Genomic DNA, 14,607 nt, shown 5'->3' with positions numbered 1-14,607 from the left:
CATTCGACAAGCATTTACTAAGCGCAAACTATTTGTCATGTATATTTGTTAAAACATATTAATTACTCAACTATCTCAGTGCTTCCAATATGGAAAGCAGGCACAATAGTTAAATCAGTACACGTATTTGAAAAGTACACGTTGTTTTACAGGCATTCTTTCTATTTAGAGCCTACCTGATGAAAGACAACCAGTACAAAAATTCTTTCATTTGAACCATAAGATACTATTTGTCTTGAACGAGGTAGCTTGTTGAGTCTGTAGCTATGGCTTTAATATTGCTGTATTCACGCAGAAATAAGAGTTAGTGCCACTTACATACTTAGCGTTTATGACCATTGCAGAGAAGTCTGGATGATACCAGGCCTTTTCAAAATTTTCCACTTTATCATCAACCAAGAGGGAAGGCCATTTTAGTTGTCAAAGAAAAGTTATAGACCCTAGACACAGAAGATTAAGTTTTATTTCCAATTCCATTAAATACCTTACAGATATGTAAGATCTTTTGAAGAAATACAGGTATGTAAACCAAATGTAATTTGACATTAAAATATATGTTAGCAGGGAATTAAAAATGTATTTCAAATTAAATCATCTCCAAACCTCACTTAATTTAACGTAATTGAAGGAGAAATGCTCTTCTCTCAATAAAAGCCTTGGTTTCAGCATCCGTAAAGTGAGGAAGTTGTACTACTTGATCACGCAAGCAATTCTTGCTGTTTCTATAAATATGGAATCAAATCTCGAATCATGGCATATTTTGAAGTTACAAAGCATTGCTGCTAGTTTGTATGCACTCCCACATAGCTTTTAGTGATAGCCACTTTTTTTTTTTTTTTGCGGTACGCGGGCCTCTCACTGTTGTGGCCTCTCCCGTTGCGGAGCACAGGCTCCGGACGCGCAGGCTCAGCGGCCATGGCTCACGGGCCCAGCTGCTCCGCGGCATGTGGGATCTTTCTGGACCTGGGCACGAACCCGTGTCCCCTGCATCGGCAGGCGGACTCTCAACCACTGCGCCACCAGGGAAGCCCAGTGATAGCCACCTTTAAAAGACCATTTAATATTTAAATTATCATGACCACAAATTTGAGGCAGTTTTTAGCTGAAGATTTTGAGGTCATGTTAGAAATCAAAATGATTCTGTAGGGGAGATAAGGCTTCCTTTCAGCAGAATGGTGACAAGAGTGCAGAGGTCATCAACAGAAATAAAGAGAAAAGAATGGTTCTTAATGTTCTCACAATAGCCCCAAAGATTATGGGAGGAAAACCCTGGCCTAGCAAATTACAGTGTTTAGCTCTAGGTTGAGATATAATATTTTGTAAAATTTTCCATATGGCAGAATTTGTTTATAGTTATCCTCATGGTCCAACCGCAATATTTCTTAGATCACAAGTCTTTTTGTAATTAGTTTGCAAAACTCCAGGCAGTATATGTGCCCTCTATATTGCAGAAAGCTGAGTTTCCTGGGAATGAGTTACCAAGGGAATGCCCTTGGAGTTGTTTCTCCAATAGTGGATGTGTGGAAATACACTGATTCTTTCACTTCTGCCCAATGGCTCCATCACAATGCAACTACCTAGGGTTGAGTGGAATATTGAATCAGACCAGAAGTGTTGGTTTGCTTAGTCAGTTTCTAACCAATTAAATCAGCTGGCCATAGGTCGAATAAGGATTGGTTGTCTGAAATCTCTTCTAGGAAACCTGCTAGGTGTCAGATGTTTTCCATATATTTAATGACCACTTTATAGATAGGAATGGAGGCAAGACATTGGCCAGACCGAATTCATTGTAGCAGTGAATATGTTTGTGATGAGATCAATAAGATACTTTTGTTATTTACCATTGACTAAAGCTTAGCTCCCTTAGTTAATAGTGCTTTATTGATTTTATGATTATTTTTGAAAGAGTATGTGTTTAATATCAGTATTTAATATATTTCCACAAAATGCAAAGTTCACCCTGAGAAGAAATTTTACCATGTTTGAATGTTAGCTAAAACTAACACAAATCAAGTATCCCTGTACTAAGAAAATAACTCCTGGACGGAGGGGAAGCTTTGCACTTCAGCCAGTAAATCTTGCTTCCTAAGCTATAGTGTGCATAAGGCTTTCCCACACATCTCCGTTGCTACGGAAACCTCTTTCAGTGTCTGGGCTCTAAACAGCTGACTCATTTCAAAGTCTGGCTCTCAAACCTCTCAGCTCACAGCTTAGCGAGACAAGTGGAAACAAAGAAAAACAAAGAAACAATGAAATATCAATATATACCAGTCCATTTAAAAAGTTAGTAAATTATGTGTCTTGACATATAAGGAAAAGGCAAGGTAATGCAAATCCTCAGTTGCTACAGACTGCGCTAAAGATATCCCAGAAACGTTTACAGCCCACAGCCTATAAAAAGGGCTTTCTATCCTTTGGACTTAGTGACACACAGTAAAACTGAAGCTTAAAGAGAGATCCTCCCTTATATCAAAGCAGTCCAACCAGATACATATGAAAATACAAGCAAAGAGCATGATCAGCAAAGCAGTTAGCATGGGGTGGGAGGGCAGGGAGAGAAGGGAGAGGGCAGAGGTAACTCAGAAAACCCCAGAGTAATCTTAGGAACTGTCCAAGCAAAGCTTGAAGGTCTATCTACCAAGATTGTCCTCAAGGAAACTTCCTGCTTTGGTCTCTGTCTTTGGCCCTATTAAGTCAACATATTCAAGGAATACACAGAGGCATGTTTATTAAATGAGCAGATGCCACAAATCTAGGGAGCTGGATTTTAGGCCAGAAGACCTCTTAACGTTCCTTTGGTATCTCAGACTAAAGAGGGGATAAATGTCCCAGCACTCTCATTGGTGTCAACTGGCCCAGAATATATGGTGGGATTTTGTATATTTTTTACATTTACAACTAGTAATTGTCACAAGTAATAATGGAACGTTTTAAGGAGTCTGAACGCCTTTTAAAAGTGATTTAGTTTTATAAATTGAGAATCAACTTTAGTTTGGTAGTGAGAAACTTATGTTTGAAAACCCAGTATGGTAGGGATTAGGAAAAAATGCTGCCATTTGGACATGCCTTCACATTTTAGTGTGGGAAGAATTGCTTAGCTTCTATGAGATTATTTATATTGTCTCTATTATCTTGTGCCTCTGAAAGTACTGATCATAATATAGCTCAAGTGAGGACTACCCTGGTGGCGCAGTGGTTAAGAATCCACCTGCCAATGCAGGGGACACAGGTTTGAGCCTGGGTCCGCAAAGACCCCTTATGCCGAGGAACGACTAAGCCCGTGAGCCACAACCACTGAAGCCCGTGTGCCTAGAGCCCGTGCTCCACAACAAGAGAAGCCCCCGCTCGCCGCAACTAGAGAAAGCCCGTGTGCAGCAATGAAGACCCAATGCAGCCAAAAATAAAATATGAATAAATAAATTAATTTAAAAAAAGAATTAGAAAAACAACTCAAGTGAATATTTAAGCATCTCTTTGTTTTATTTACCAATACAAATTATTACTGTGGGAAAGTGAAAATCAATAATACGTACCATTAAAATACTATCTTGGTGAAAAGATGTGGAAAGAACCATTAATCAATGCATATTTAGTCTGCAAAATATCTCAAGCATCGCTCCCAAATAGGCAGAGTGTGGAAAGCAGTAAGCAAGGCTTGTATTAATACTTTAATAAAAGTCATGACTCTTGAGAAGTCATTTTGTGTGTGTCCAGACACATGCAGGATGATTGGCATGTCCAGTTTATTGTGGTACTTTCTACTCAATTCATTCAATGCATTGCAGTTAAATTAATGGATTCAGTTGAGGAGCCTTGAAAGTCTAACTAGGCTGGTAAATCAAGGGAATGCTGTTGAACCAATATGTCTGGAATTCAAAAAAAAACAAACACTGAGGTAGGCAGAATCAAATATGTTCACATTCTAAACCCTAGAATCTGTGAATATGTTAATTTACATAGCAAAAGGGAGGTTAAATTAAGGAAATGCGATGGGGAGATTAAGGTGAAATACCCAGGTGGGTCCAATGTAATCAATCTTATGAAAGGAAGGTAGTAGAATTAGGGTCACAGAGAGAGAGGGGCTGTGATGGTGGAAGCAGAGGTTGGAATGATGCTCTGAAGATTGATGAAGGGACTTTGACGCAAGGAACGCCAGCATTCTCTGAAACCTGGAAAAGGCAAGGAGATATAGTCTCCCCTGGAGTCTCTAGAAGGAATGCAGCCCTACCAATACCTTTTTCACTGAGTCATGCACACTTCAGACTTCTGCCTCTCAGAATTTTAAGATAATAAATTCGCCTTGCTTTAAGCTTCTCTGCTTGTAGCAATTTGTTACAGCAGCTATAGTAACTAATACTGATACTCACTAAATTAGGTAAAGAGTTTATAGCTTTAGAAACAAAAGGGAGAAACATGGACTAGATGATAGGATAGGTAAGTGGTGTCACACCTGGTGGAAGTATACACAAATATGAATGGAGCAATGTTAACATGGCTAGAGAATGCCTTCACATGCTAGCTGGCTTTGTGCTTAGCCTTGGCCATTTCATCAGTTTCTCTGAAGACATAGAAGGCAAATGGCTTGGATGAATCTCAAGGGAATTATTCTGAATGAAACCAGCTGATCTCAAAAGGTTACACGCTGTATGATTGCATTTATATACTTTTCATTTTTTGTTGTGATGAAATTCACATAACATAAAATTAACCATTTTAAAGCATACATTTCAGCAGCATTTAGGACATCCACAATGTTGTGCAACCACCACTTATATCAAGTTCCAATCATTTTCATCATCCCAAAAGGAAACGCTGTACCCATTAAGTAGTCATTCCCCACTCAACCTTCTCCCAGCCCCTGGCAAAACCAATCTGCTTTCTGTCTCTATAGATTGACCAATTCTGGATATTTCATACACATGGGATCATGCAACATGTGACATTTTGTATCTGGTTTCTTTCACTCAGCATATTTTCAAGGCCCATCCACATCATAGCATGTATCAGTACTTCATTCCTTTTTATGGCTTAATTATGTCCCATTGTATGGACACACCACAATTGTTTATTCACTCATCCACTGATGGACAATTCAGTTGTTCCCACTTTTTGGCTATTGTGAATAGTAAGGCTGAGAGCATTTATGCACAAGTTTTTGTTTGAATGTTTTCAAATCTTTGGGTATATACCCAGGAGTGGACTTGCTGTGTCATATTGTCACTTCACAGATACTGAGAATTAGAACTTCAACATATCTTTTTTTGGGGGGGGCACAGTTCAACCCATAACAATCTTCCCTTTGCATCCTCCCAAATTCATGTACTTCCCACGTACAAAATACATTAATCCCATCCCAACATCCCCCAAAGTCTTAACCCATTCCAGCATCAACTTTAAGTCCAAAATACCATCTAAGTATAATCAACTAAAGTCTCAAATCGTATCATATACATCATTTAAATAAGTTACAGGTGAGACTATGAGTATGGTCCATCTTGGGGCATAGTTCTTCTCCATCTATAGACCCGTGAAAACTGGAAAAGAAATTATCTGCTTCAAAGACACAATTATAGAACAGGCTTAAGATAGACATCCTAGGGATTTCCCTGGCGGTGCAGTGGTTCAGCGCTTCCACTGCAAGTGGTCCGGGTTCAATCCCCGGTTGGGGACTAAGATCCTGCATGCTGTGCGGCGTGGCCAAAAAATAAATAAATTATATTTATATATATATATATATATATATATATATATATATATATATATATATATATATATATATAAAGATAGACGTCCTATTCTAAAAGGGAGGGATTGGAAGAAGAAAAAAAAGGTGTCATTAATCTAAAGTAAGTTCACAACACAGCAGGGCAAGTTTCACTAGGTTCCAGGACCTAAGAATGCTCTGCCCTCGTAGCCCTGGGCAGCAGCCCTACCCTCTGGAAACAAGGAGGTGGCCACTCTGCCCCCTTGGCCTGTGCTCTTTCTGGCCTTTGCATCCATGGCTCTGCCCTTAGAGTCATGCTTCCTTCACTTTGTCCCACCTCTGTCCCTTTCAATCTAGGCTAGAAATGCCATGTTGGTATACTTCTCAAAAACCTTTTCTGTCTTCCATGAATGTCAAGGGAATTCACCCCATTTGACATGGGGTTTCTCCCAGATCCTTCCAGGATCACCACATTCCTATTGCTGAGATGGTTGATTGGATCCACAAAGCACGTACCTAATCAATTTAGCCAACAGTTGTTCAGCCGCACCCTTGGCCTTGTTTCCAGATCATGATATCTAGATAGACTGAGAATTTTCCAAATCATTAAGTGCTAGTTGCTTTTGGCTTAATAATTTATTCTTTAATTTATATCTTTACTCTCGCATTTTAATATAAGCAGTAAGAAGAAATCAGGCTGTATCTTCCACACTTCGAAAATTTTCTCAGCTGAATATTCAGGTTTACAGTTTATAAGTTCTACATTTCACCCAACAAAAAAACACAATTCAAACAAATTTTCTGCCACTTTATAATGTGGATTGCTTTTCCTTCAGTGCTCAATAATGCATTCATCATTCCCTTTTCAGGCCTCACCAGAAGTGCTTTATTGTTCATATTTTTACCATCCTCTCTTAAAGGCAATCTAAGCTTTTTAAAAAAATCAACACTTAGGAATTCTTCCAAGCTCTACCCATTATCCAATTCCAAATCTGCTTCTATATTTTAGATATTTGTTACAGTAGCACCGCACTTCCTGGTACCAAAATCTGTATTCGTTTTCTTGGGCTGCCAAAACAAAGTACTACAAACTGGATAGCTAAAAACAACAGAACTTTATTGTCTCACAGTTCTCTGGTTTAAATGCTTTGGTTTAAAAGAGTATGAAACCTTGGAAAAATATATAGCAACCAGACATCTAGATATATAACTCAGAATAATTAGGCAGAGATTCATAAGATTCTGATTTCATACTAATTACATCTCCTGACAATTACGTTTTAGGTTCTAAGTAGCTAAGTAGCAATTGCTTATAGTTTGAAATGCATATATTAAATGCAAATATCTATTCCAGTAGCAACAACTTTAGCCCAAATTGAGCAATTTAACTGGCTTGGCCATGGTAATGGTTAAACCAGTCATTCATGGAGATAAAGGATGTGCTAATTAGGTTTGCAGATGACATTAACTAGTGAATTTGCTAGTACATTTAAATTGGGATTTAAATTCAAAGTGACTTGAATACTTAGAGAAACGGTCTTTCAGAAATAGAAATTCAATAGATGTAAGTGCATGATCCGGCATAGTTGGCTAGAATGAGTAGCTGACTCTTAGCTACCTCCCTACTTCCTGCCTCCAATCCATTCTATCCCTCAAGATTGTCCTTCCTCACACATAGCTCAGATCATGTCAGCAAGGCTCCCCATCGCTCAACACATTAGTTACCAACTCCTCACTCTAGCACTTAAGGCCTCAATATTTTTTTCAAATATCATCACGGTTCCCAGATATTTGGAAATTAAACAACACATTTTTACTAACACATGCTTCAAAAGGAATTATTGAAGGAAATTAGAAAATATTTTGAACTGAATGAAAATCTAAATACACCATATCACAATTTTTGGGACTTGGCTAAAGAAGAGCTAAGTGGGAAATTTATGTCATTAATGCTTATATTAGAAAGGAAGAAAAGACTCAACTTGATAACATCAGCTCCTACCGTGAGAAATGATAAAACTAAATTAAACCCAAGGCAAGAAGAATGATAGTAATAATATAGATAAGAGCAGAAACCAATGAAATTGAAATTAGAAAAACAATAAATAATATCAATGGAACAAAAACTGTTCCTTCGAAAAGATCAAAGAAGCTGAAATATCTGAGAATTTTTTTAAAAGACTGTTATAAAACAATGGTTTTGGACACTGTCTTGGTCAGCTTAGGCTCCTATAAAAAGATACCATAAACTGAGTGACTTATTAACAACAGAACTTTATATCTCATAGTTCCGAAGGCTAGAAGGGTGAGATCATGGTGCCAGCATGGTTGGGTTCTGGTGAAAGCTCTCTTCCAGGCTGCAGACTGTTAACTTCTCAGTATCCTTACATGGCAGAAAGAGAACTAGCTAGCTTTCTGGACTCTTATAAGGGCACCAATCCCATTCATGAGGGCTCCACCTTCACGAACTAATTACCTCCCAAAGACCTCACCTCCAAACACATAAGGATTTGGGGGAGACACAGCTATTCAGCCCATTGCAGACATAGTTTAAAGTATATGAAACTGTGCATATAGAGAAAATGACAGATAATATAGGAGTTTGCAGAAAGGGCAAAAATGACAGGATACTTATAATCATATAAACAAAAAAATGTCTTATAGTAGTAATTTGTAATTGTTTAAAAGTGTAGAATAGTGATCAAATTATTTAGATCTAGAGCAAATGCATATAAAGGAAACAAGGTGATAATGTGGGAAAATTAGGAACAGTTTTAATTTTCAAGAGGAAAATGCTAGCCAATTTATTAAGTGGTATTGGTAAAAAAATAGTATTGGCAGAGTTACTGGTGCTTATTAATTCACTTGTATTTTTATTATTATTTTTTTCTTAAATTGAAGTATAGTTTCACTTGCATCCTTTTTTTTGGAGAATGTGAACCTACGTTGTAAAAATGGAAAAATAAAAGTATTGTAAGATTATTCCATTGCAAAGAAATAAATAATGTGTATATATTTTACAACTGAAAAATCCATAGAAACACAATTGGATCAAAATCATTTGGTAAAACTCAGGGATTGACTAGTTCCAGAAAGTTGGCCATGGTCTAATAAAGAGAAATTGTTCACATGAAGAAAGCGGCTATGTGGTTGTTCTAATAAAAAGAAAGAAAGAGAAAAAGAAAGAAAAGTAAAGAACAAGGAACAAACAATACAGTGATGAGAATATCCTAAGGTATAAATAATATTGAATCACATCAATAAGCATTAATGGCTCTGTTAGGGCAGTGTGTGAATGAAACCATTAAAATAGTGGAATTGTTGAGTGTAGAAAATGAGTATGTGAATTACAGCTAATAACATATACAGTAGAGAAGACTGTCAAAATGATCAATTATAGCACTTTTTACATGATACTTACTTTGTGAAAGATAACCATGTGTTGAGAAACTGTGTGTTGATAATAGTCTATGAAAGAAAATGATAAACATTCTAATGAAAATGTTGCGTCAGTCATAAGAAAATAAAAGTGCATTTTCAGGCACAACTTGGAATTAATGCAGTAATGACGGAAGAACGTATTTTTAAAATAACATGATTTATTTATTATGCGCTCTGACAAGAGACATATAAACAACACTCATAGTAATGAACGTGATCATTATAATTCCTTCTCCCCAAATTGCCTGTGTACTGTCCTGCGTATAAATATTGGATCTAATCATATCATGGAGAATATGATTTAGATGTAAATATACTTTTTCTGGAGAGAGGGCTTTAAAAAGGAGATGCATTCTTATCTGTGCAGCACTGTCTTTGAAAGTATGAAGGAAGTTGGATGGCTACACATAGCTTACTAATTGGATTGCATTTCTTTTTCTTTCTAGTCAGACAAGCAGTAGGCATGCCAGAAGCTGGGTAGAATCCAGCAAGAGGTTGATCAATTTTTTGCAAACAAACCATTTAGAGGATGTGTATTTATTTCTGGCAGTCAAAATCACATTTTAAAATATTTATAAAGGTAATTCATATGTGTTTCCAAACTGTTGGAAAATTTTAAAACCGTGAATAAGAAAATAAAGAAATCAATTATATACCCACTAGCAGAGAAATACATTGTTGACATTTTCTGTATATTCTCCTAGCTGTATGTAAGTATGTCTATATTAACATAAATGTGTCCCATAGTCTTTCAATCCTGGTTTTAATTTGCATTATAGGACTTCTGCTTCTGGCCGTAATGGAGTAAGAGGAACTGAACTCCTACCTGATATACCTAAAAATCCAGATGAAATATATGAAACAAGTTTTAACTGATTGGACATCAGGCCATGAAGGACAGTGATCTCTAAGAAATGGAAAGCAAATGAGTAAAGTCCTACGATATCCCAGTTTACTGCCTGGGAAGATAATGCAGGCCAATCCTGTATCCCAAACAGTGTCTGGTGGCAACATAGACCGGCAGTCAGAGCCACAGGACACCCGCCCTCTAGTGTCCCAACAGCTCAGAATCCGCGGGAGGCAGCCTGAGCTGGGGACAACACCTGGATCATGTTTCAATGCACGTTCACACCCAGCCCTTTTGCTGCAGAGTCTCTGAGGTGATTAGTCCCAGGGATCGCCCCTCCAATTGCCCCCTCCTTGTGGCTGCGCACTGCCTTCCACTCTTCATTGGTGCCCCTGGCCTGTCTCACCTGGCAGACGTCGGTCACCACCCCACTCACTCACATAGCCCAGCTGCTACGGAGGCGTCCACTGCGCACAGGGGCACATCCCAGCCTCCAGCAGGCATCAAGACAGCTCCCAGCGCGGGGACACTGGCAAGGGAGCACTGGACCACTAGAGGTGTCAAGAAATGTAGCTCACCCAAATGATGCAGGGGAGCAGCTGTGCTCTTCCTGACAGGACACACGGGCGACTCTAAGGCAGCGGGTGGTGTCTGGCATGTGGCTGGTCCACTCCTCCAATGACCTACCCACTCAGACCACACTGGGACTTCCAGCTAGTCATGAGGATGCCGAGATTCCCCAGCCTATTCTTGTAAGGCGTCCAGTACCACCCGCCCAGGTTCCCCACCATCTCTCCTTCTGGGCCCTGAACTCTGGGCTCAGAGAGCCCTGACCGCCAGCCTGCCTGGGGCTCTCTGGACTCGGTTTTGTACGTGCTCTCTCGTGGGCTCTGGCAATCGCTCTCGCCAGGATGCTCTCAATGACCCTCACTGACTGAGAGTACCCTTCCCTGGCTCCTGGTCATTCTGGCCAAATCCTTGCTTCTCAAAGTAAAGGAGAAAGGTCCTGCTGACATTTCAGAACTTTAAGTCATGCCCAGAGGAATCCCTTCTCTCAGGACATCACTGAACAAATCCAGTTTTATATGCGTGAGGGATTAAGTTAATTTTCTGCTTAACTTAATGAGAAAATGGGAGACATACTAAAATAACTTGGACACAATATTTGGGGCTGTTCCACTGGGAGCAGGGTCCAGTCTTCAGAGAAGAGGAAGTGATGAGCCGGCCAGCAGGCCAGGATCCAGAGCTGGACAGGAGGGCACATGACGGAAGACCAGTGGAAGGGCGCATAGTACAGGAAAGTGCCAGGCCCGGACAGAATTGCCAGGAAGCCCTGGGACCCAGGCAGGAGGCCCAGAGGTAAATGAAGCCCACAGACAATCCCCAAGTCCAGTTTCTCACCGTCTCCTTCCTTCCTTAGGCCTGCTTTGAGCACACTGGACACAGGGCCCTTCTTTTTGTTGCCATGATGCAGTACTGGGGAGGGAAACGAACTAAGAGACAAAAGGTCGGCCTCAGGCTGGGAGTAGTGGGGACAGCCTGGACCTCGATGAATTCAGACCAGGGATCCAGTCCCAGCTCTGTCACTTACTGGACATGTGATACTGGGTCCATGGCTAAGTGGCCAATATGAGCCTTAGTTTCTTCATTTGTGAAGTGGGTCTAATAAGCCCTGACTTGTGGGACTGCTGGAATGTACAGTATATAATGTAAGTCAAGCACATGGCCTGGCATTTAATGGATGTTTAATAATAGCAGTAATTCTAATATGATTTTGACCCCAGACTCTATCAGTCTCTCCTGGGACTGTGTGTGTGTGTGTGTGTGTGTGTGTGTGTGTGTGTGTGCGCGCGCTCCATGGCATCTCAGAGAACACGTAGCACTCTAGGACATAAAACAAGTGAGCCCCAAATGCTGCTTTGTAAATAAAACTCAGTACATTTTCCCTGTTAGTGGATATGATCTTTAATTTGGATATTGGGAGGTCTTCCCCAGTTGAATGCAACTCAAAGCTTCCGGAATTTGAGTCAAGGACTAACTCCTTTCCCCCCTCTCAGCTGCTTTTCCATCCAAACAACTATTTTCATTCATCTCACCCCCACCAAAAATCTAGCCCTTGCTTAGAGTTGACCAAACTGCACTCAAGATAACTTAATTAAAATGTCCTCTCAGTGGCATGGGCTCTGGCTCTCCCAGGCTAGGGAAAAAGTGCCAGCCTCTGGGCACCACCTCAAAGAAATATCAGCCTTTTCTCAGGAAATCCTTGCAGATGATGTGTATAGAACAGCAAGTCTGTGCACTGTTCAGTGGCGTGGGGACAGAAGGGCAGGACACCTGCTCCAGGTGGAGACTGGGCTATGCTTCTCCACGATCCCAGAGAAACTGCCAGGACCAGTTTTCCATTCTAGGCTTTTCTCTCACCTCTAACACCCACCTATAAGCATAAATGAGCTAGTGAGCCAGGACTCTCATTTATTAAGATTTAATTTCTCACACCTTGTTTAATTAGCCAAGCAAATCGAGGTGTATAACTTTAATCTTACAAAACAACAGACTAAATGGGATACAGGATTCTTAGGATAACCATCTTTTACATTTTTTTCTTCTATTTCTCGCTCCCATCTATTTTATTCCTGGGCCCTTGCATGTTTCTAAGGAAATTCCTATTCCAATGCCATGTTATCCTGTTCCAGATCACAAAATATGATGAAAGATTTCCCAATTTGTGTTACAGACTAGCAAAATTTTTATTCTAAAGCCTGACAAACGGCAGTAAATATGTGACCAATGTTATTCACGAACCTAGACTCTAAAGCTAAAAACCTTTAGGAAAAAAAAAGATAAAATCTGCAATTCAGCCCTCCACTATTTAGAAACTTGACCTCAAACACAGAGTGGAGAATCTTCCTCTGACTTCACTCAGGGCAGGAGAGGCTGCTGGGCATGACACTGGAGCTGCCACTGGCCATGGCAGAAGTATTAGCCCCCGCGGCAGCTCTGGCCTGAGCTCTCTTTTTCTCATCTCTCAAAGCTTCCTCATACCAGCGTGAGAATGCAGTGGGGTCAGTCTCATCGATCTTGGCAAAAAACTCCAGGACTTTCATCTTGCTGCTTTCAGCGTGGGCCCTTGGACCCCACAGGAATTCGCAGTGTGGGGGATCACTGTCGGGCACCTGGCGCTACTCCAGGTACTTCTCCTCCACCAACTCTTTGGTGATGAGCTTCTTGGTCTCCCCGTAGACGAAATCCTCCTGCCCAGCATACATCCCAATAACACTCAGCACTTCCCAGATTTTCTCCTCAGGGGCACGGTTGCCCTGCATGAAGATCACACCCAGGATAAGTACCACGAGGCCGGCCTTGGGCACGCGCTGGTCATCACTCAGCATCCCGGCGTAGGTGAGGTCTAGTGTCTTCACGAGCACATAGGAGTGGCTGGTGGGGTCCACTTCCTTCACTTCAATGCCAAAGACAACCTCCATGCACTCACAGGCTTTGCTGAAGATGGCAGGGAAGTGGTCCTTGTGCTCTTTGATGACATTCCTCAGCATTTCTGCCTTTGTGATGGGCTCCTGTTTTACATACTTGACACTTAAGAACTGCAACAGTTTGGCCACCTTCTTGTTTAGCACGTCACAGAGCAAGAACCCGGGAGCCTGGGAGGTGCTCACACCCTCTGCTTGCCCGCTGCAGCCCTCATTTGACTTGCTCAGTGGAATGGCTGCGACGGCCACGGAGGAGCGGGCTCTCTGCGACCTCCGGGGACACACTCCGCGTCCCAGCAGCAGGCACAGCCTCTGAGGGGCCCTGGGTCAAAGGACAGAGCGAGGAGGCACTGGCCCCTCCTCCTCAGCTACAGGGACCTGTGCGCCCACCAGGCCCTGAGCCTCTTTTCCGGCCTGAAGGCCTACTTCAAGCACGTCGCACTGACTCTTCCAACTGTGAAGCATGATGACCTGTGCTGGGGCAGCAGGCAGGGGTGTGGGCAGGGCGTGGTGATGGCGGCCAATTGGTCTGAGGGAGAGAGGAAGAGTGTGAGAAACTCGACCCTGTCAGCTCTGACCAAGGCCATCTTAATAGGTCTTCCCTTAGACAGTGCTCTGGGGGGTCCCCTGTCTTCCTGACTGGTCTGTGCCCTAAGGACCAGTGGGAGGATCGGTGAAACTCCTCAGGGTGACACCAGCCCGCTCAGCCTGCAGATTCCAGGTAAGACAGTAGGCTGTGCGAGCTCAGGCACTGTGGTGTCCCCTCTGCTCTGGTGTGGGGGGGCCCACTGGTCGACATTCAGGGTGCTCACCTTGACTGACTCCCGGCCATTCCTGGGCTTCCTCCGCTCTGCTCACCCGAGGACACTTGCCTCAGACCAAGATCCTTGCTCCCGGGGTTACTTGAGTCCCTGTAAGAGGAACTGAGGGCCACTTCAGGCCGCAGACTGCAATCAAAATCCTGCCCCCAGTCCCCAGCGCTGACGGGAGGGGGAAGGCCGGCCTTTGGGTTGCTCGCACCGTCCTGGGGTGGATGGTCCCATCAGTGCCCACTCGGAGTCCTCGGCTTTCTCCTGGCCAGGCAGGCCTGCACCCCACCCCTCAGCTGCTCTGAGGCAGAACTCGCAGAA

At 41.9% G+C, this 14,607-nt stretch overlaps 1 protein-coding gene across 1 annotated transcript; it reads right to left on the bottom strand.

The window, feature by feature from the left end:
• Window positions 1-12,879: 12,879 nt before the first annotated feature.
• On the bottom strand, window positions 12,880-13,942 carry LOC307180942 (putative MAGE domain-containing protein MAGEA13P; the record flags this gene model as incomplete). Its single annotated transcript, XM_079911605.1, is given in 4 exon segments — window positions 12,880-13,171; window positions 13,175-13,756; window positions 13,758-13,834; window positions 13,837-13,942. Coding segments are annotated over 4 exon segments (1,029 nt in total). The 3' UTR covers window positions 12,880-12,907.
• Window positions 13,943-14,607: the final 665 nt, after the last annotated feature.

This window comes from Stenella coeruleoalba (genome assembly GCF_951394435.1).
Source record: "Stenella coeruleoalba genome assembly, chromosome: X".
NCBI lineage: Eukaryota > Metazoa > Chordata > Mammalia > Artiodactyla > Delphinidae > Stenella > Stenella coeruleoalba.
Note: the sequence above shows the minus strand (reverse complement) of the source record. Positions and strands in the feature narration are given on the sequence as shown.